General features: G+C 45.5%; 2 protein-coding genes and 1 long non-coding RNA gene across 4 annotated transcripts; all 3 read right to left on the reverse strand.

Moving 5' to 3' along the window:
* Positions 1–4,437: 4,437 nt before the first annotated feature.
* On the reverse strand, positions 4,438–11,587 carry kcna2b (potassium voltage-gated channel, shaker-related subfamily, member 2b). Of its 2 annotated transcripts, none has more exons than XM_071921705.2 (2): positions 5,249–6,532; positions 4,438–4,467 (listed from the first exon to the last, which is right to left on the reverse strand). In XM_071921705.2, the coding sequence occupies exons 1-2, from the start codon at positions 6,530–6,532 to the stop codon at positions 4,438–4,440; spliced, it is 1,314 nt and encodes a 437-aa protein (XP_071777806.1). The 2 variants fall into 2 exon arrangements, with proteins under 2 accessions (XP_071777806.1, XP_071777808.1); XM_071921707.2 differs by lacking the exon at positions 4,438–4,467 and adding an exon at positions 11,527–11,587 and having other exon boundaries at positions 5,033–6,537.
* Positions 11,588–15,984: 4,397 nt separating this feature from the next.
* Positions 15,985–19,610, reverse strand: LOC144542333 (uncharacterized). Its single transcript, XR_013507189.1, has 3 exons — positions 19,471–19,610; positions 17,084–17,151; positions 15,985–16,939 (listed from the first exon to the last, which is right to left on the reverse strand). It is a non-coding gene; the product is annotated as an uncharacterized LOC144542333 (long non-coding RNA).
* A 1,189-nt stretch (positions 19,611–20,799) lies between these two features.
* Positions 20,800–22,377, reverse strand: LOC139928966 (potassium voltage-gated channel subfamily A member 3). Its single transcript, XM_071921704.2, has one exon. The coding sequence runs from the start codon at positions 22,375–22,377 to the stop codon at positions 20,800–20,802; it is 1,578 nt and encodes a 525-aa protein (XP_071777805.1).
* Between the last annotated feature and the right edge of the window lie 804 nt (positions 22,378–23,181).

The following is a 23,181-nucleotide window of genomic DNA, read 5'->3' on the forward strand; positions in this document are numbered from 1 at the left end:
ATAATGATGTTATTATTGGTATTATCATCAAGACCATTATTATTCATAGTAGTTTTATAACAATTATAATCATTTTGGAAGGATGAAATAATGCATCTTGTCTCCACTCTCTCTCCATATAGATTTTCTCTGTAAATCAGTATATATCCGTTTGAAGTCCTTGTCAAGCGTTCAGATCCAGAGTTCCTTAGTGTGTAACAGTGGAGAGTTTGCTTCTTGTTTCCTTGTTTCCCTTACAATGGTAGAAAAGACACGGCTTTGTACAGATATCTGAGGATAGGCCACCATGATTAGAGACAGCGGCACAGTGAAGGAGCTGTGGACTATCACACACACACACACACACACACAAACACACAGTTGTAACTTGAGACAATTAGTTGAAGAAGGGTAAGGAGAGAGGGACACTAAGTAGAGGATGTAGGAAACAAAAAGGGGGGGGGGTCTAAATACATATTTAGACAGAGTACTTCATAGATGGATTGAATTTCCTTTGCCAAGGCCAGTGTGTGTGTATGTGTGTGTATTTGTGTGTATATTAGTCACACCTCAGCCCCTGCACTGTGTGAAGCTCAAAGGTGAGCCAGTTATGACATTCAGTAAGCAAACAACAACAAAACAGAGTCAAAAATAAAACAGATTAATTATACAGTATCTGCAAAGACAAAATAAGCAGGCAGAGTTCCCATAGAAATTATGATTTCCTTTGGGATTTTTTTTATATACCTCCATCCTTTGTGCTTGGAGCATACAAAACCTAAGAGATAATTCACCTATTATACTCGGTTTAGTTTCTTGGATTAGTTCAAGAAGCATACACTTGGATTCCCTGCTACACAGGAATCTGTACATGGCAGAAGCTCATTTTTAAAGCTGAAGCTTTAGGCATTTTAAGACATCATTGAAAGCAGCTGTAACTCTTAGATACATTGTTTACATGGCTACGTGTGTTCACCACTGGCAGTGGGTTATAGTCCATTCACTTTGTGGCCTTTAAGCTCCATAGAACCACAGTTGTCTGTCCTGACTGCAGACTAGACCAGAGGGATAAGCAGAAAGCACCTGCAGTTGACACTGTCCAAGAATGTGTTATGTGTGTGTAGGGTGTGTATGTGCGCACATGTGTAGGGTGTGTGTATGTGTTCGTGTGTGTGTGTGTGTGTGGGGGGGTGTGTATGTGGGTAGGTGGATATGTGCCCAGTGCCCTCTGGTCTGTGCTGTAAAGTACAGCACAGAAGATAGTTTTCCTTGGTTCAGATGATCCTGATGCTCTGTTCTGTTGGTTTCTGTGCTATCTCCAAGAGGGAGTTTTTGCCTCGACAGTGTGCTTGGTAATATAAAGTAAAAGAGGGTAGTCCAGAAGAAGCTTTCAGGCCACATAAAGTCACATAGGTGTTCCAGCACACAAAAGCTGGTTGGACAAATACAAGTACACATCAGAGTAAAAAGTAAAGTGGAGTGTAAGGAGGGTGCGGGCAGTGTTTATCTAACTTCCTTCATCTATCTCACAGTTTTCCTCCCCATCCTCCCCTTTCCTCTCTTTCCATATCCTCCCACTCTTCAACTGCCAGTACAAAATACATTAACTGGTCTTGGCTGATACTGTAGCTTATCTCTACGGTTGATTCGGACTGGTCTTCAGCTCTAATAGAGTGCTGCATTGTCATACAAGTCAACACATGCTCGGAGATGTCATCCCTAGCATGTGTGGCAAGACATTCATTTCCCCTGAAACATTGTCTTCCCTGTGCAGTGGAAAAGTTACCACACATGCACCCATATATACCTACTGTATATATGGGTATATGTGGATATGCACATGCACACGTGCAGGCTTTGAGCAGTGTGCTAGGCTGGAAACAAATATACAAAGCACCATATTCTTTCTTAGGGTTGTTTCTGGCCTGGAGACAAAAAGAGCAGTGTTTTAGACAACTGCTAGCAAGTTGTCTCTAAGAGCTACATGCTCAGCCTGCGGGTATCTAAAAGCTCTCTCTCTATTCCTCTCACTCTCTCTTCCTCTCTCTCTCTCACACGCACACACACAAACACACACACATACACAACATTACACACTGAGAACTACAGACCTACATCTCAGAGATAGGTGCACTCAGACAGCCCCTTGGAGCATTATGATACACTCGGCTGAGCAAAAAGCCAGACTGACCAACTGTTTGAATCCCCGTTCACCCACTGGGCTGGCAGCAGAATATCTGTTGTTGTGCTTCCAGTACACCGGCCACACTATGAGGCACAGTCACTGGGTTGTGACTGTAACTGGGATATTGGGACTAGCTGAAGGGGAGCGGGACACCACTTAACATCTTGAAACTGAACTGTGGATCTCTGTTCTGGAGTCAGTTACTGGGTTGTGACTGTAACTGGGATATTGGGACTAGCTGAAGGGAGCGGGACACCACTTAACCGAACTGTGGATCTCTGTTCTGGAGTCAGTTTGGCTTCTGACTCCTTCGCCTCCTCCCTTGTTTGCACTCGCCTCACTGTCCTTCCCTGAACCTCACAATCTTTTTCCTGTTCCCTCTCATCTTACATCTAGTCTCACTCCCTCTTCCTTACATTAGAGATGGTTAGACAATCTTCTCATGGACACACAACCCTCTCAGGGTCAACACTTCACATGGATTGTGAATCAACAGTATTTCAAAGAGCAAAGTTAAGAGGATGCGTATGCCAAACGACATACGACTTCTAAAACAAGACACTTGTCTTTCATATATTGCACGTAGCGCCAGTATTTCACAAAGAAAAATAGAGATATATTTTTAACTCAATTTGCTTTTTAAGTATCATTCATACCATATGCATGCTACAATGAATATTTCATAGGACATGCAGCACTAGAATAGTAGAATAGTACCTTTTTGATAAAAAGCTGATGAAGGAAGCATAGCCTATACAGGTCCCACCACATTTTGTCCTGCATTACATCGTGGGCAAAATGCACCAAAGGAATGACTCTTCAAACAGCATGGGTAAAAAATAACTACAGAACACTTAAGAAAATTAATCTCTTTTACAATCCAAGATATGTCAAGTGGCAGTAAATTTGTCTTTGGTGACCTGATAATTGAGCTAGCAACACTTGCATAACTCTATAAATAATGTAGTAAATTCTCATATATGAAATAATTAAAAAATAGTTTTTTGTCATCAACTTGTTCCCCAGACAGGCAAAGCTTAATAATTTTGATTTGATGCTTAAGGGCAGAAATATGTGGACTGATGGATTGATATGCCAATAACAATAAAACCTGTTTGTGATTAGTGGGGCTTGATAATTTATCTTTTACCAATTTGATTGCCGAAAAGCAATCAACATATTATCAGCAGTATTGCTAACAAGCTTTTGAATGTCACAAGCAAGCTTTTACAGTAGCCTAACTAGAAATGTTGACGTTGCTTCTTATCAATTAACAGGTCAGATAGGATAATACAAAGCTGACATTGCTGGTATGAGAATAGCTGGACCTGAAAGGTCTCATAAATTAATTTCATTGACCAATGGAGCTTACACATTGATTCTTGGCCTTTGCTGTGTGCAATTTAATGTTTTAGGATTAATAGCCTAAAAGCCTTAATCACTTGTACATCTAACTTTACAGCCATATACATTAACCCTGTGAAACTAGCTGCTGACAAAAACAACAATCAAAATCCTCACCCTAGTATGCCTCTCAATCTCAATCTTCTTTATCTAACCAACCATGGAATGCTATGAAGTAGAGAAAAGGACAGTGTTTGCTGGGCAGTGGTGTAGAATCGAACAGTACTCACTGTATCACTGTTAGAGTGGGCCTGGGTGGGGGCTAGAGAGACTCGAGGGTATAGCTAAGAGGATGGAGGAATAGGCACTCACCCATAACACTATAGAGATAATATTCAATATCTCTACCCCCACATCAGGTGTTTTAACCATAAACAAATGAACATAAACAAATAGGTGCTCAACCCCATGAAAGCTCAGAAACACACATTCATACCACAACTTGAGGACACAAATAAATTAATAATAACAGATAAAATGTGCACACATCAATTAATAAACAAGACATTCACTCTGCTTAGACAGATGTTCCTTCTGTCCACCTGCTAGCCCTACATAGGCTGGGCATTGAAAAGGCAGAGGTTTGGCCAGTGTGTACATAAATCCACTTGAGCTTCATCAAAGAAAAATGGGAGGAAAAAAGAAGGTGGTGTGCTATTGTGGTTTGGAATTACAGCACTGTCATCTATTTATTGGCCTCTAGAGAGGTCACTAGCCTGTCCTAGGCAATATCCAGCGAGGGGCAAGGGAGGAATGCTAGTGTACTCAGGTCCATCGAACGGGGCGTTTTTCTCTGACAGAAAGAGCAGCAAATGACCATTTGGCCAAAAGAAGATCAGAACTCTCTCTCTCTCTCTCTTTTGCTCCTTTCAATTTTCTTCTGACAGGACAGTTGTGATCTCTATGATGTTGCTTTGTTTTCTCTGAGTCAGGACCTTGGCAGTTGGAGCAGTAGATTAAAGTTGCTCCTGAATGCTGATAATATTACGGTCTGTTTTTACCACTTTTAAGATAGTAAATAAAGTTTAAGTTACATTTGAAAATAAACGTTACGTTGACTCTAAATTATTGTTAACGTGCAACTTCTTCCTAGGGCAGTTTGAGCAGGAAGGTAGCAATTGGTGGTCCCTTTATGCTGTTAATATTGATTATTACTGGTTAGGCTACTATTTGGCTACTGTTGCGAGCAGGACGACTACTGAACAGTCACACAAGTAAGACTAACTCCATGCAGACACTGAAAATGTCCCAAATAAGTCGGGATGGCAGTTCTATTATAGGTGTTGATAGGTCCATAGGAATGGGAGATTATGAGGTCCTCTCTACTGACCTTTACTCCCAGTCAATCTTACTCATCTGCTCTGGACTCCCATACTGGGGCGCCATATGTTGGTCAACACAGGGAGTCACTGTCCCTGTTACAGACCCTTTATACCCCAGCGGAAGTTGACAATCTAGCTCACATTATACATCTGTACGCATCTTGGTGATGTTTACATAGTTAGTGTTGGCCAGGGTGCAGTTGCCTGTTTTCATGCTCTCGGGTCGAAAATCCTCAGTGCTATGGTTCACTGCCTCCTGGATCTCCATGTAGTCAGATTTACTGAGAGTGGATCCACTGCCACTCCGACCGCTCTTCTTCAGATCCTCCGCTGAGTTGGCCTTAGGCACACAGGGGACATTCAGGTACTGTGCCTGCTCCTCACCCTCCGTCTCTCTGTGGTAGAAGTAGTTGAAGTTGGAGACGATGACAGGTACAGGCAGCGCGATGGTCAGCACACCAGCAATGGCGCACAGAGACCCCACAATCTTTCCCCCGATGGTGGTGGGGACCATATCTCCGTAGCCCACAGTGGTCATGGAAACCACTGCCCACCAAAAGGCCTCGGGGATGCTGCTGAACTGGGAATCTGGTTCATCTGCTTCGGCAAAGTAGACGGCACTAGAGAAGAGGATGACGCCGATGAACAGGAAGAAGATGAGCAGGCCCAGCTCACGCATGCTGGCTTTCAGAGTCTGTCCCAGAATCTGGAGCCCCTTGGAGTGACGTGAGAGTTTGAAGATACGAAACACTCTGACTAAACGGATGACACGGAGAATGGCCAAAGACATGGCCTGCTGGCCTGCCTGGCCGTCCTCTGGCCTCTCTGCCAGCTCTGTGCCCAGGGTGATGAAGTAGGGGATGATAGCCACAATATCAATGATGTTCATGATGTTGCCAAAAAATCCAGCTTTGCTGGGACAGGCAAAGAACCTGACCAGGAACTCAAACGAGAACCAGATGATGCAGAGGGTCTCCAAGATGAAGAAGGGGTCGGTGAAATATGTAGAGGTGACGGAGGTGGAGGTGGAGTTGGACATGGATTGGAAATAATTGTACATCTCCTCTTCGTCATTTCGGAAGACTGGCAGTGTCTCCAGACAGAAGCTGACAATAGAGATGAGAATCACCATGACAGAGATGATAGCAATGATGCGAGCAGGACCTGAGCTCTCTGGGTATTCAAAGAGTAGCCACACTTGTCTCTGAAACTCATTTTCTGGTAGAGGCCGCTCTTCTTCCTTTATGAAGCCTTCGTCCTCCCTGAAGATTTCTATAGCCTCCTCACCCAGTTCGTAAAACCGGATCTCCTCAGAAAAAATGTCCAGGGTCACATTAACAGGCCGGCGCAGCCTCCCTCCCGACTGGTAATAATACAGAATAGCATCGAAACTTGGTCGATTCCGGTCAAAAAAATACTCGTTCCTGAGAGGATCAAAGTACCTCATCCTTTTCTTGGGGTCGCCCAGCAGAGTCTCTGGGAACTGGGAGAGGGTCTTGAGCTGGGTCTCAAAGCGTAAGCCCGAGATGTTGATGACCACCCTCTCGCAGCACTCATGGTCCGGCTCTGGGTCATACTGGTCGTGCGGCTGACCCGGATGTGCTGCTGCCTCGTCCACAGGGTCGCCCGTAGCAACCGTCATGCTGGAAGGGGATGGAACCTGCAGCTTTCAGACAGGGTGGGGCCACCTCAGGCCACAGAGAGATAAGGCTCCTCACGCTTGTGGTTTGAGGTGCAGACAGAACGTCCTGTGATGAGCTACAGTATAAGACAGAGCACAGACCAAAAGATTGCAATGTTAATGTGCTCACTTTGTGTTTCATGTTACTGACAGACTTTTGCATGAAATGAGAACGCCCATGAGAACTGATATTTTCATTTTGATAAAACATTTTCAATTTTAAGCATGCATACCACCAACTCAGCTCATTAACATTCACCAGCCTGTATTCAGTGCTGTCCCATAACTGTTAACACAAATGAACTACAGAATCTTATTTTGTTCATTTTTTTTCATTTTGTTCACGGTAAAGAAATTTTGCCCGTTCACAATTATCAGTAATTGTCAGAAAAAAAAAACAAATATTGGTGGTGCCTATAGGCTGTATTATTCCAAGACCTGCCAGCAAACCAGCAAGAGCAGGGCCGATGGAGTGGGGCAGGACCATTTGAGCACATTGGCTCCATTGCGTCTCTGTGTATTAGGTTATGAGTTCTTTCTCATATGACCACACTGCAAGATCAATATGCTTCCCAGTAATACTGTATAAGCTCTCATATGGTCCAATTACAACCAACAAATCTGATTATATGTTGAGTGCTCCATACAATCTCAATGAGATGGATTCCTTTCTCTATATATCTGTGATATGCCCAATATTCCTTCCACACACTTTAGCATAGGAAAAACAAATGAATGACATTTGAGCCCTGGTTCAATCAAATCATTGAACCATCAATAATTTATCAATAGATTAGATTTTGCTGTTTGATGCAGGTAGGATAGTTAGTTAAAGCCAACGAAGTAGGCTACACTGCATTATGAGCTCTGTATGAGCTCTTTATGAAATTGGCACCTTTAAACTTGATAGGCCATTGCATAAACTACGTCTTCAGATTTACTGAGAAGACAGCCTTTGATATTATATTAATATTAGTCCACGGTATTTATTCTATCTTAGTAGACCCAGCCATCAGATGTTATTCAGCAGTAAAATAAGTGACATGCATGAGTAAGAATCACGAAGTCCTACCTACTGGCACTTGGGAGGCTTGTTTACAGTTTCAGCGTTGTCCTCTGCTTATAGCGGTAATGCGCAATGGGCCCAGTGGAAAAGTGTCCAGTCGTAAGTCAGCTCCCACGGTCAACGACTGGCAGCTCCAGTCAGCCCGCCATACATCACCCGACGTCCCGGCTCTGCAGCAACCCAGCAGAGGGAGAGGAAGAGGGGACAAGGGGTGAGGATGCTACGGAGCCCCTCGCCGCCGCCTCCCACCTACCTCCCTTGCCTCAGCGACCAGTAGATACGCGTTCTGGTGTAGGGTGCGGGGTGAAGCTGGTAGGGGGAGATCATGTTGTGGTTGGAACACTGTGATTTTCTTACAGCAATCTTAAAATGCTGTGATCAGCACAATATGACGCCCCCTCTTCAGAACAATATGACGCCGCTTGCAACAGCAGTAAAGGTAATCCTCTAGTCTGATATCTGCAGAGACAGAAGGAAGGGAGGTTGCGGGAGGCGTTGCTGTCAGTATTTCTATTCGGAGGCACCCATGCTTCTGCAGATTTCATCTAAGGCGAATCACCTGTTTGATCTCAGGTCCGTATTCCGCTGGAAGGTTTCTATTTTAGGTCGGTAAAATATAATTCCACCATCTTTATCTGATGGGGAATATCCATATGACTACACCGATGATGCACATCAGTAAAGACAATTGGAGTCTCACAACCCATTCCATGGAATAACGCAGTCCTTTGATGATCTTATTAATGGGTGAAACACTATTTTTCATTAATTTGAGACAAAGCAGCCAAGTTCATGCATTGTGTTTTGCAATCATTAAAAGGCGGTGTTGTAGTTGGTTGGCAAGCGCAGCGAGTGAGTTAGTTTGGAGTGGCAGGTGCCAGACATGCTCAAGCCATTTGCAAGCCTCTCCTGTGTGGATCATGGACAGACACAATATACTCCATGCACCAGACAAAGCAGCATTGCATTTTCTGTAGGACTATAGCATCATTTCAGATAACATGCACAATGCAGAAATTCACCCTGTTTCAGTTGGTGCTCAGTCGCATGTATTTCTATCCAGTTTGTCTCCTCGTAGAAAGTGCCTTAGATTAAGGGGTCGTGTGTCCAGTCCTTCATTTCCCTCCTTCCCTTATTTGACCAGTCTTTCCAGCGGCTGTCTCATCTCATCACGACCACCTGTTTTTGCGCTGGCTCTTTCCATGTCTCTCATATTTCACCATAATTCAGCCGGTTGACGTTAAGATGCGTGGGCTGCAGTTGGGCATTGCAGCGCATACAAAGAGCCCCTTGCGCGCCTCGCCCCATCCCTGTGCGCTCCCCCTTTCCCGACACTCCTATCCTCAGTGCTCCACATTAAAGGGGACGCATCACCCACCAAAGGGTGGAACCGGTTTCAGGGAAACGATATAACAACATTTAGACATAAAAAATATATATATATTATTCACTGTAAAGGCGTTATTTTAAATGCCTTGGATCAGACACTCCAGCTGTGGCTTGCCTTATAGCCTACCAGTGATAGGTCTACTACAGCCTACATAGGTGCAAGGTGAGCTAGCAGCTACAATACCTGTGTGTGTGTGTGTGTGTGTGTGTGTGTGTGTGTGTGTGACCACCAAGGGCCCTGAAACCCCCATGTTAACCCCTACATAAATTAGCAATTTACTTGTAAATTTGCCCTCTCATACAAATTTGTTTACTATCTCAGCTATCTTCAATAGTTCAACAGTTGACAGGGCAGATGCACAATTCAAAGGACTGACTGGTGACCGCTGGCAGTGTGGCAGGGCCTGTAGAGCATGCTTGCCCTGGGGCCCCTAGTGGGATAATCTGTTTGTGTGTGCGCCTGTGTGTGTGTGTGTGTGTGTGAATCTGTGAGTGGTGAGCAGAAATATGACAATATGTGCACACACGTGTGATAGTAGCTTCAAGTGGAAGTTCTAGAGCGTCTGTAAACTATGCTTGCCACCTGTGAGGTCTTTAATGTACTGTATGTATAATGCAGAGGCTCTTACACAACATAATCTGTTGTGTGTGAGACGTTAACTGTGCTCTGCTCATTTACAGACCTGCGTACAACCCATCACAGTCCACTAATTACTGGCCTGACCTATTAACACACACAGATGCACACACACACACACACACACACACACACACACACACACACACAGTGATGTTTACAGCTCTTACTGCAATCACACACTGGATGAACTAGATTTTAGACAGTCTGTCTATTATATTCTATTAACTCGAGCAGGGAAGTCTTCCTGCACTCGGTCTTCCCTGCCCTTCTTTCCTCTACTCCTTGGGGCCTGAAAGTGGGCCAGGTGAAAACCCAGATATATCTGCAGTCAGAGAGAGGGGATGGTGTAAAGCAGAGAAAGAGAGACTCCACAATACCTTAGAGACAGCATGAGGAACACCACACGTCCTGCCCCACTCATTCTCCCCGCTCCACCACTCTCTACTGCTCAAGGACAGGTTCAATACGATACACTGTACTTCTCCAATCCAATTGTCAAAATACTGATTAAGGTGATGTCATGGGACCACGGGGACTGTGGCGATAGCTCACCCTGCACAGAGCTGACAACCAGTTACCCTGTCCGGCTGAAGGTCTCTGTGAGGAGGTATTGACACTTTTACATAAGCAGGCTGATGGATGGCCAGGAACTCTTAAATCCTCATTGACAGTGAATGTAAATGAGGGGGGCCCATTATGAAATGGAGGGCAGCTGAGAGTCCAGCCATCGAGACCCTATCCTGAGTGTCAGTAGCGTCATGATTCATCATCCACCACCACATTCACAGTAATTATCCATAACCCAGATTTACTAGCAGGAGGTGAGAGAGGGCGCTTACTGGGAATATGGGATTGGGTTTATGGGGATTGAGGGGGGGTCATACCCTCTATTTTCTCTAATGTTTCTTTTCAAGGTTATATTTTATCCATATTCTATATATGTTACTTACCTCATTTCCCTCACTCACTCCACTCTCCATCCCCAGTCTTTCTCGTAAAAAGTGTCTTATATTACTGGCACACAGGCGATTCAGAGGTATGAGTGCCATTAACCCCCAGCCAGGTCAGATTCTCAATTCTGTCTCCGATTCTCTCTCACCTTCAGGTTCTGCCAGGTCTCCGCAGAACGGCACCATTGATTCTGGTTTCTGTTCAGCCGAGCAGACCAGATGGAACCTCATGGAGAAACTTTAGAATGCTTTCTAACTCTGTCAGAGCGCTAATGACCGTCTGCAACGTGACTGCAGGAACCACGCCCAGGAGTTGCAGAGTAGTTGTGTTTTCACTGTGTAGAACAGCTTTTTTTTAATGGAATCAGACACTTTTTAGCAATTTCCTGTGCACTTGATTGTGATTCTATTAGCTGCACCAGCTGGGACGCCGTAGTAGGGGGATTAGGGGTAAGGGATTAAGGGAGGGCCCATAAAGTGTCTGGACTAAAATGCCTTTTGTGGTCCTTAAGTGTATATTTATAAATACTCTTTACTTTCATTTCACACTGTGTTCTGAAACAGGATTTGGTTGAAACCTACAAAACTCTCAAAAATATGATAACAAACAGGAATATAATTTGGCATGGGTTTTCTTGTATAGACTAAAACAAAATTCTTGACAGATTTTGAACAGGGGACTACTGAAAGTTTGGGTAGTGGGTAGTGCCCAAAACCCATTAGGAATGTGTCTGATAATTGATCAGTAAATTAATTCATGGTAGGCTGACACAGATAGTTCAGTTGAGATAAATCGTGAGATGATCAGCATATTTGCACTTTGTGCATCAATTTAGCTGTGTGTGAGTCAGCAAAACCTCCTACTGTATACCTCAAATCTCCGCCCTTCTCTCTGTGTGCAGCAGGACATGTGGAAGGAGGAGAAGGAGAGTGAGGAGGAGAGAGAGAGAGAGAGAGAGAGACAGGGAGAGAAGGAGGGTGTTGATTCAACTTATGGCAGCAGACTGCAGGGGAGGAGGAGGAGCCGGTCGACCTCTGCTGGTGCTGCAGCAGGTGATCGCTGTGTGTGTGTGCTGTACAAACTACAGCACACACACACACACACACACACACACACACACACACATGCACACATACGGACAATGTCACACCAACTGCAGGTGCTTTCTGTTTATCTCCAATCCAAGTGTATGCGTCTTGAACATAGATAACAAACTAAACCGAGTACACACACACACACATACACACATGCACACATGTCACACTAACTCGCCCTTGTATAATAGATCCACATGCCATTATAGCCTTTAATTTCTCTGTGGACGTGTTGAATCCGTTGTCTGTTTTTAATTAATTATAGGCACGCAAGCATCATAATAGCACTCCATGACAATGCAACAGGCATGGGATCTTGTAAGGAGGGAGTCTGCTTCTCTGTGACAAATAGTCAAGGAGCTTAATTACCCTGTCAGCTAATCTCATCCCTTCATCCCTCTTTCTGCCAATTGTCTCCCCTCATCCCTCTTTCTCCCTGCATGTCTCCCTCTGGGGTCCCACTATATTTAGAGATTGACCTTGGAAGTGCTCTACCTGCCTGCAGAGAGTAGCCAGTCTGATGATCTCTGCTCTCCATGACGAGATGTGTCCTTTCCTTCAGAGTAGAGTACTCCGCTATTGATTCTGGATGTGGTTTCACTTTCTATTATTCTCTCAGCCTTAAAAAAACATGGAAAAATCAATGGCCTTACTGCACTGGAGGCATGGTTGAGTCAAGACAGGAAACGTAAACACTCATGGATGCATGTGCGCATCAACGATACGCACACAACAAAAAGCACACTCAGTGAAATTACATACAGCAAACGATTACAATTACTCCCCACAGCTTGGCAGTCTGACCATGCTTCTATAGTGCAATATGTGCAGTGACACTGAGGAAATCTCACCCAGTAAATGTTTCTTTCCCACGCTGCTGGCTGTGGTTCAGCGCTGTCTGTCTGCCCAATTCGATCATATCAACAGCTAATGTATAAGAGCTGCAATCTGGCAGTCACACGCATTAGCTAACGTTCTGTCTGTTGTGTGTGTGTCTTACGTGACAGTGGCTTGTCACAGCAAGTGGCAACACTGTGTCACAGCATGCCAGCAGCTGAAACACCCCATGGGAGAGACAGCACCTGACCCCAGAGCAGAGACAGAGGAGAGGAGCGGGGAGAAAAGAAGAGGAGGGGAAAGGTCGAAATGATATCGGGAGGAGGAGAGGAGAATACTGTATGAGTCACGGAGAATACGAGAAAGTGTCAAGCGAGCGAGGAGGAGAGGAAGGGAGGAGAGAGAGTGTCAGCAGGAATGTAGTTAGAGGTGTGCAGAAAATGAAAAAGAAGGGAGGGACGGACGGAACGGTGGAGAGAGGTGGAGAGGGGAGCGGAGAGAGGAGATAAAGGTCACGGTGACAGAGTGATGAGTCATCCGGCGGAGCACAGCAGCATCTCTCTCTCTCTCTCTCTCTCTCTCTCTCTGTTTTATACTATCACCCTCACCACCATCTGTCTGCTTCTTTGGACAGCAACAAACCGTGATGACTGGCAGTAGATCATCACCAGCACAGGCTGGAAAAAATAAAATGAGTGTCACAACATCTGGGTGTGAACGTGAAGGCTATTTTGAACGTGTGTCTGCCTGCCAGTGGGCATGCAAGTGTTTGCCTGCGTGTGTATTAGTGTGTGTGCCTGCATGTGTGAATGTGTGTCTGTGCCTGCATGTGTGAATGTGTGTCTGTGCCTGCATGTGTGAATGTGTGTCTGTGCTTGCATGTGTGAGTGTGTGTCTGTGCTTGCATGTGTGTGTGAGTGTGTGCGTGCATGTATGTGTGCATGCGTTTGCGTGGGTGTGTGTGATTGTTCTCTTGTGTGCATTTGCATGTGGAGTACATGTCTGAGTGGGGAGTTCCACCTTGGCTGACGCGCGTGTGGCTGAAAACAGGGAACTGATCAGCCAATCAACATCCAGAGAGAATCTGATCTCGTTGGAAGCACCGGCAACAGCATCATCGCCCTTAGCAACCAGCCTTCCATGGCTCCGCCAGTAGTGTGGCTCCGCTGGTGAGTGCCACAGGGATTTGTGGAAATGTCACAGGGGTGAAAAGTCACCAGGAGAAAGCGTCCTTATAAGTGGCATGTGTGAAGCTGACAGGTCCAAATGTTTAAATCTGTGAATGGTTGTGTTTATATCTATATTCCTGTGAATATCTGTATTCATGTCTGTGTATGTGTGTGTGTGCGTGCGTGTTAATGTGTGTGCATACAGTATGTTTTGTCTCATTACTGTATGTTGCAGCCCTCTGTAAAGCTGTTCTGGATTTGGTTTTGGGCTTCAGTAGCAGCTTGTGCACAGCAGGCAAAAAAAGCCTGTAATGCCATTACCTATTTGACCTAGAATTCTCAAAAAGACCTTTTAGAATATGCTCACTCACGATTTATAAAACTTTGATTTGATTAAAAACCTTTTTTACCCAGAGATGGTGGAGTGTCTTTTTGGCTGCCAGAGGTGATGCCCAATTACTGACATTTTTCTGCTGATGTTCAATTAAATATTAGTTGTTGATGGCATTTAACCATATAAAACCTCCAAGTGTGTGCATGCAATCTGATCTTGGCATATGAATGGGTTGTGTTGGCATTGTCTTAATTCCACTTAGACCTGCTGTCCAAAGGGAGTCCCTGCCTGGTGAGACTCAATCTGCCTTTGGGGCAACACACTGATGCTCTGCCAGACACACACACACACACACACACACACAGACCCCACCCACCCTGTGCGCCACACACACGCACACACACACACACACACACACACACACACACACACATCTCTGAAGCCATATTGGCACAAACACTACAATGTAGGCTGTATCTACACTATACTGTGGCAGTCTAAGGACTGTATTGCTATACACCGATTCTCTCATCTTTCCCAGAAACCCTCCCTTGTTGCTATGGAGATTTCCTGCCAGAGCGTCATTGCTGGTGGTGCACTTTGATGACATCACAGATATTTTAGCTATTTCAAAAACATACCTTTCACTAACACATTGCAGAAATAATGAGAGAGGGGTTGAAAGAGCGAGAGAGAAAGAGAGGGAGATTTGTTCATTACTGTACTGATAAGCATTATGTGTTCTAGCACTATCACATTCCCAATACGCCTTATGGAAAGGTAGTTTGGATTGGACTCCTGGCCACACGTTAGGCCGGGGAGGTGGCAGAGTTATTAGCAGGCTTGTGGGCTCACTGTGGCTATAAAGCACACTCGCTCATATACAGCATGACAGTGTGATGGCAGTAAACCTCTGTTAGAATGCTAATATTTACCTCCTTGGCCGAGAGATGAGATGAAGTTTTCCACTGGACACAGACACAGTTCAGGACTCTGTTAGGTCCAGCCACAGAAATAAGATAATGTCCTCATGGTTAATTCCACGAATTACCATCTCTATTTCCTGCATAAGTACCTGGTACTACTGATATTTCATTGCTTAGATCTGTCAGACAGAACATTTTAAAATGATAGGCATTTTATCATTTACCTCTAATTTCATCGACCGGGACAAATAGAAATTTGAGCATTTGGCTGGCACTTAATAGAGCTATTATGCAACTTTTTGGCTGGCATTTTGAAGATTATCTCATAAAGGACTGTGCTGGTCACCATGCTAAAAGAGATAGCCTTGTTCTATCTGTTTAACAGAGCTACAATAAAGACACTTCTGTTGTATGACTGGAAGTGTTTCCCTGTGCTCCTGCTAAATGGCTGCCAGCCAGCCACTATTGTTCATAACTAAAAGACTGTCACTGTGTGAGGCTCTGCACGGGAAACACTAATTGAACTCTGCTGTAACATCTTCACTGTGTCAACAGCTGCACTGTTCTGGAGGCTAATGCTCCGGTTAATTTAAAATTAAAGCCAGCCAACATGGAATGGTATGACCATTAAAAATACATTGTTAGCGTCACGGTTTTTCATGATGCGTAGAATCACAGCACTGATGTTGTAGTAGTAATCACCTGCTTTGAATCCCTAAGTCTCTGCTGTTGTTGCTTTTCTCTGGCCTCATGTCTCCTTTCTCCTGTTAAATCAGGTGACAATAATGAAATCAAAATTGGAATAGAGTGCTCAAAAAATGACATCATACTGGAGTGGAGGAGTCGCAAACATGCACACATGAGGGCTGTGTTGATGTGTTTCAGCCTTTACTAGTCATAACACAGTTCAAATATACTATACACACAGTTTAGGTGATATGGTACCTTGATGTTCTCCCAGAGAGAAAAAATAAAAATAAAGACAGCACACCTCGTAATCTGTTTATATGGGTCATGTTTAAGACAGCACAGCGCAATAACACATGACAAATACTGACATACCTTCCCCTGACACATTCTGCACCATCCCAAAAAAACACCTGTGCGCTATGGGACAAAAGACAACCCTCCACAAGTGTGTGTGTGTGCGTGTGTGTGTATGTGTGTGTGTGTCTGCGTGTTTGTGCATGCGTGCCTGTGTATTCCTGCATGTGTGGGTCAGGGGAATAGCAGCAACCAGCACACGTGAGTGTGTGTTTCACATATTAGCGATACAGAGCACACAGAGCTAACAAAGGCATATGGCTAACAGTCTTTGATTTGTATCACAATTTTATATTAGCAATTCACTGTTGGCCTCAGTTTTTGCCGCTTCTGACTTGAAGCAAAAGCTGTGTTTGTCAGTTATTGTCTGTATTGAATGTCACTTCCCAGAAACAGGAACACAGAATGTAGAAGTCCTTGTGAATTTCAGGAACAAAGTAGCTTGGCGAAACTGCTTGTTGTTTCCCGAATCTTTCCTTTTGAATTTTCCAGCAGAAAGCAGCGTGGAGAATTGCCAGAATCCACACATGTCACTGCCTGAATCACATTCTTTTGATTATGTGATGGTTCCAGTAACAGTTGGTGATGTGTTAGCTCCAGAACAGAGACAGCTATAAAGCTGCAGCTGGATAAAGCTGTGTGTGGAATATATTATACCCCTAGCTTTCTCATTCTTGTGGTTGTGATTTGATGTATTTCGGGTTTGTTGAGTGGCGGTCCACTGGAGGGGAGAACTGCTTTGTTGCCCTGGACAAGGCACCACTTATCTTCTGATAAGTCCTGGGTTTGAGGGAACACAGCCGGGCGGGAAGTGTGGGGGTTGGAGAGGAGGGCAGGGGGGAAGAATTGATCCATGAGCGTCCTTTCTCAATTCTCAACTTTGGCCTGTTTGGAAGGAAGACCAGGGTCACTGCGCCTCTACAGGAAGAACAGTGTCACTGCAGGTTAATATGTGACCTATGCATTACAGAAAAGACTATCAGCAATTATCAGTGAATGGTAGTTGCAGTTACATTCAAAACATACCATATTGACTCTCCTCATTAAATATAATCTACTTACTTAAATGGGAGGCAGTCTAATTGTCTGTCTGTCATCAGGGGCTCCAGGTCTGAGCTAACAGCATACACCTGAAAGAGAAAAAGAGAGGAGGGGGGGAAACAGAAAGATTGTTAGAGGCCATAAAGTGTAGCCAGTCCCGTCACACAGCTCAATAGGCTTAGTAACAACGCGAGGCTGCTCCTCTTCTCCTCTTCTCCCTGCTGTCTCATTAGCACTCATGCATACACCAAACTGTAAACACTGTCAACTCAGGAGAGGAGAGGAGAGGAGAGGAGAGGAGAGGAGAGGAGAGGAGAGGAGAGGAGAGGAGAGGAGAGGTATCCTGGTGATTGGAAGGTCAAAGTTTCCACGCAACTGTATCCATCAACAGCCACATGTCCTGTTGAACTGTCCTCAAGCAAGGCACTGAACCTCCTATCTGCTCATTGTAAGTCGCTCTGGATAAGGGCGTCAACTAAATGTCAAAATTTAAATATAATGAGAGAAGTGAGATACGGAGAGGTAAGGAGAGGAGATTAAGCAAAAGAAACAAAAAGTGAGCTGAGTGGAGAGGCGTAGTAGCACAGATGAGCAGAGTAAGAATTTCAAAGATGAGTACACACTGTACTGTATTATGTCTGTGTTTTTGTCTCTTGGCCAGGCCGTCCTGCCCATGAGAATAGCTTCCAGACTGGCCAATCTTGTTAGATGATAAACAGGTAGCTCTCATCTCCTCCATAATATATCTCGCTTCCTGATCAATAGACCGATTCTCCTCTTAGGAGCTTTTGTGTGACCTGAAAAATGAGCCGGCCACTTAACTGATGACTGATTTGGGGGTTTTCACTGAAAAAGGTCAGGGTCAGGGTCAGGGGTCAAAGTGGAAAGGAATAATCAATGAGGAGGTCATTCTGTGGGACCTCCCAGTTTGGCCTTTGGGGTCAGCCAGCTAATGAGAATGCCCAAATGATGTAGACTCAACCATAGTTGTCACGCATACACGCACACACGCACACACACACACACACACACACACACACACACCATTGTGATGGGGATAGAAGGGAACGTGAGCAGATTCAAAACATAGTTGCTTGATAGATTCCCCATCCAGCTTTTTTCTCTCCTTCTCTCCTGTTCCTCTGTCTCTGTTAGAGTAATCACAGTCAGGAAAGACACTGAACATAAATCTAGGCATAAATCTACAGGGATGGCTGAGCAGCTGCTGTTTCAAAGGCAAGAATAGACAGTACAACATGACTGCAAAAAAACAAGGCAGCAGCCAAGACTGTAGCCAAGGGATTTTTCAATTAATTCTTTAACCCAATTCTATCAAGGTAGAAAGGTGTTGAGTTTGGTATTAATTCCCATCATGGCACTAATGTGCCATGGGAGATTGAGTCCAAAATATACAGTATATATATATATATATATATATACATATATATATATATATATATATATATATATTTCAAATATTTAAACTAGTTGCTAGAAAACAGAAGCTATTCATCCTTTCAACGATAGCAATGTCAACCAAGCAGCTCTCTTTGCTCTTCAGGTTTGGTATCTTGTGGTTCGTTTGCCTGTTTGTCTCTGTGATAGTGGGCCAATGGCAGAAGAAGACAGAGGTCGCCCACCATGTACCGGTTTAGCCACCTGTTCTGTCAGTAGGAGCGGGACGCCACCAGGGGGCAACGCCGAGCCAGACAGGCGGGCTGGATGGTCACTGTTGCTGCCCAGAATCACTTCAGAGACAAAGTCAGCTGAAGGTGAAAGACAAGCAGGGCACACTGCAGGAGCAGCACGCCCATACTCACACACACACACACACACACACACACACACTCAGGCTAATATAGGTGTAAATATGCACATTTGCCCCCAACCCTCACCTCACACACGCGCACAAACACACACACACACACACACACACACACACACACACACACAGAGACACACACTGCCTCATGGGCTCAGTGGGATGTCATTGCGAGTCTGTGGATAAACTCACATGCATGACAAACACTCAAAAACTCACAAACATCTCAATTAGGGAGGACTCCCTGCTACAGGAAAATCAATACGGAAGAATGGCATAATGGCATGGCAGTAACTTTAAAAAGAACGGCCTGAAGCATAACGTCATGCACCTAATGTGACCTGCACCTGAGTGTGGAGCTCATGTGACTGAAATGAAGTGTCATTCTCTTGAGAGGCGGTCATTCTCTGGATTAGGAAGCAAGTCAGCAATATTGAGGCTGCCTGAATTGACAAGGCTATAAAAACGTTAAGTAAATCTACAATCACTTAAAACACTTGTTTTATGACTAAAGGCAAAGGGATAATTCAAAAGGAGCCTGGGACATGACAGTGCTCCTGTCAATATAAACGTGCTCCAAACTTACCAGTTCTATCGGTGGGAGAACAGCAGCCTCTGCTGGGCGCTCAGGGCGGCGCACCCAGGACAGCCGGGCACATTGTACTCCCAGTCCATTCATAATTCCTCACGCGCTGCCTCCTTCCGCTCCTCGGGTTTTACATGGCACCTCTCTGCTCAGGTTGTGCCTGTTTGTTTCAGGGGCAGTTCATGTTGGTAGTTTGAAAACAGACCTCCTTCCTCACAATTTGTTTTCATGTCAATGTCAAAATCTGAAAAACTGGCTCAGTAGGCTTAGTGGTGGTGGCACTGGGTATGCTCGGTCTTGCATTTTACGCACGCACAGCGTGATGAAAAAAGCAGTCTTATTAGAGACTGAAGACGAGCATTTTAGATGAGAATCTTCAATGTAGCTTCCAAGCCATCTGGAAGGTTACTGTGGAAACAGGGATGCCATGGCAACGGTGACTGGGGTTACCGAGGAAACGACCGTCACCATGGAGACTGCATCACAGCGGGCGATATTTGAGACATCCAAAGAGAAGCACGCTCCATCTTTGATCGCTGTATGTGTGCGTGAAAGACAAAATATGTGTGTTTCGCCTCTCTCACGTGCGAGTCTTGCACCGATAATGAGACCCTGGCAATCGGCTGTCTCCTTTGTTTTCATGGTGCCATTTACGCACTAAATAGCCTACTAGGATAGTTCATATCAAGGAATTATAGGGGATTATTTCTTTAAAGACTGTAGCATTTTGACTAGACTTTAACGCACAATAAAGGCAAAGCACAGAACGGTCAAATTGAGATAATATATGCTGAACTGTGTTTTTCAGACATTACATGTGTTTAAACGCACACACAGATTTAAATGAATCGGAATATTATACATAGGCTATGATTGACGAATCACGACTCATAACGCATGTTAATACAATGTGAGTGTCCTTCGAGTAGCATTGCAGTCATCTTTCACAGTTAAACAGCTTCTATTTATACCCGTTGTGATAATGTAATGGCTATTGCACAATGCACAACAGGTCAATCCCCCCGGAATAGCAGAAAAAAGTCACCCAGAGAAGAATAGGCCTATAACTTTATAGGAGAGCTCTCTCTCTCCAAGCGCGAATGGAACCGTACAGAATTATGAATTCAGATCATTGAAATGATAAATTCTGATTCTTTGAATGGAGCAAAAGGCAGCGTCTCTGAACAGACAGGGTTCGCTCTCTCTTTCTTTCGTCCTTTCTTTTTCTGATCTACCGCTGCTTCCACACACTGGTGCGTAACGAACAGAACCAGCTGTGTGTTAACACATCACACCCCTCCCGTGTTCAGGGCCACAACTCTAAATAGGCTACACGTCGGTGAAAATCTTTTTGTTTATGTTCACACAGTTCTGCGAGTTGTTTTGCGTGGTAGTGGGGAAGTTGGGCTGCTGTTTGAAGGCGCTGTTGATTCCGTGCTCCTCTATCACCATATACTCGCTCTTGCTGAGTGAGGAAGAGGAGCGCGTCTTCCTCAGCTCCTCTGTGTCTGCCAGAGGCTGACAACTGCCCACGTGTAGGTACTGTGCCTGCTCCTCGCCCTCCGTCTCTCTGTGGTAGAAGTAGTTGAAGTTGGAGACGATGACAGGTACAGGCAGCGCGATGGTCAGCACGCCGGCGATGGCGCACAGAGACCCCACAATCTTCCCCCCGATTGTCACGGGGTGCATGTCCCCATAACCCACGGTGGTCATGGTGACAACAGCCCACCAGAAAGCGTCAGGTATGCTGTTGAAACCCGAATCTGGGTCATCTGCTTCAGCAAAGTAGACGGCACTGGAGAAGAGGATGACTCCGATGAAGAGGAAGAAGATGAGGAGGCCCAGCTCACGCATACTGGCTTTCAGAGTCTGTCCCAGGATCTGGAGCCCCTTGGAGTGACGTGAGAGTTTGAAGATGCGGAATACCCGAACGAGTCTGATTACGCGCAGGATGGCCAATGACATGGCCTGCTGACCGTTGCCTTGTCTCTCTGCCAGTTCTGTGCCCAGGGTGATGAAATATGGAATGATGGCTACAATGTCAATGATGTTCATAATGTTTTTAGAGAACGTGGCCTTGCTCGGACATGCAAAGAAGCGCACCAGCAGCTCGAAGGAGAACCAGATTATGCACAACGTCTCCACCACGAAGAACGGGTCTGAGAAAGGGCTGGTGAGATATGGGAGTGTGCCGTTAATCACGGGCGCAACGGTGATCGGATCCTTGTTGTCGTCCCTGAACTCTGGCAATGTCTCTAAGCAGAAGATGACAATGGAGATGAGAATGACGAGGACAGACACTATCGCGATGCCCCGGGCGGGACCCGAGCTCTCTGGGTATTCAAACAGCAGCCACACCTGTCTTTGAAACTCATTCTCTGGCAGGGGCCGCTCCTCCTCCTTTATGAAGCCCTCATCCTCCCTGAACTTCTCCATAGCCTCCTCTCCCAGTTCGTAAAACCGGATCTCCTCAGAGAAAATGTCAATGGGCACGTTTACAGGTCTTCTGATGCGCCCGCCAGACTGGTAGTAATAGAGAATGGCATCAAAACTTGGTCGATTCCGATCGAAAAAGTACTCGTTCCTGAGAGGATCAAAGTACCTCATCCTCTTCTTGGGGTCCCCCAGCAGGGTCTCTGGGAACTGGGAGAGGGTCTTGAGCTGGGTCTCGAAGCGTAAGCCTGAGATGTTGATGACCACCCTCTCGCAGCATTCGTGGTCCGGTTCATAGCGGTCCAGAGAGTGGTGGCCCGGGAGAGCCGCCGACTCCTCCAGCATGTTGTCACACGCCACCACCGTCATCACGTCGGCTTCTGTCTCGGTGTATCCGTGGTTCACCAGGGTGTCGCCCCGGGTTTTGGTTGCGCTCGGCGGGGGGGATTGCAGGAGGCTGAGGTGGTCGTCCATGCGCGCCCGTCGGGATGGAGACGCATACAGGGGCGGCCGCCGCGCCCCCTCCGCGAACCCCGGTCAACCACAGCCGCCGCCACAGCCTCTTCTCCTCCACCGCCTCTCTCTCTCTGTCTCACTCTCTTCCTGTACTTCACTTCCACGCTCTAATGTTAGTGTTCCCGCCCACGGGGAAAGATCTGGGTTTATAAACAGGCGCTCCACCCGCCCACGGCGCGCCGGCGCTGGGTACCTTTTCGTCTCCTCCGCCAATGGCAGAGCGCACCGACATAAACAAGAAGCAACAGACGGGCGTCATTCAACACCATCGTTTGGGCGTGCCCGCCTCTTTCACACACACACACACACACACACACACACACACACACACACACACAGGCGAGTCCAAATAGTCTCCCCCTTTTAACAAGGTCACTGCCCACTGATAGGGTGTTTGGAAATAGGCTAATCATAAAAGATATATTTAAATAGGCTATATTAAAGCCACAAAGCATTTCACACCACAATCTGAGAGACACACCAGCTTTACGCGTTAGCTTTTGTTCTCCCACAGGCATGAAACGCATGTATAAGTGTGCCATGGTCAAAGAGAAAAGCATTTGGGAAAGACATAAATCATTCTCTGTTGACATTCGTTTTTTTAATTAGTCTATAAAGAAAGATGTGATGCTCCTAATGATTTGCCATCCTCTCTGAAATCTGAAGCCTAATTGATGCCTGCGCCTCAGGGAAACGTGGTGAGGCTACGAGTGAAGTGAAGAGGAGCAGACAGTGGAGGGCGGGGATGGGAAAGACAGAGGA

Source organism: Centroberyx gerrardi, chromosome 14 (assembly GCF_048128805.1).
Source record: "Centroberyx gerrardi isolate f3 chromosome 14, fCenGer3.hap1.cur.20231027, whole genome shotgun sequence".
Lineage (NCBI taxonomy): Eukaryota > Metazoa > Chordata > Actinopteri > Beryciformes > Berycidae > Centroberyx > Centroberyx gerrardi.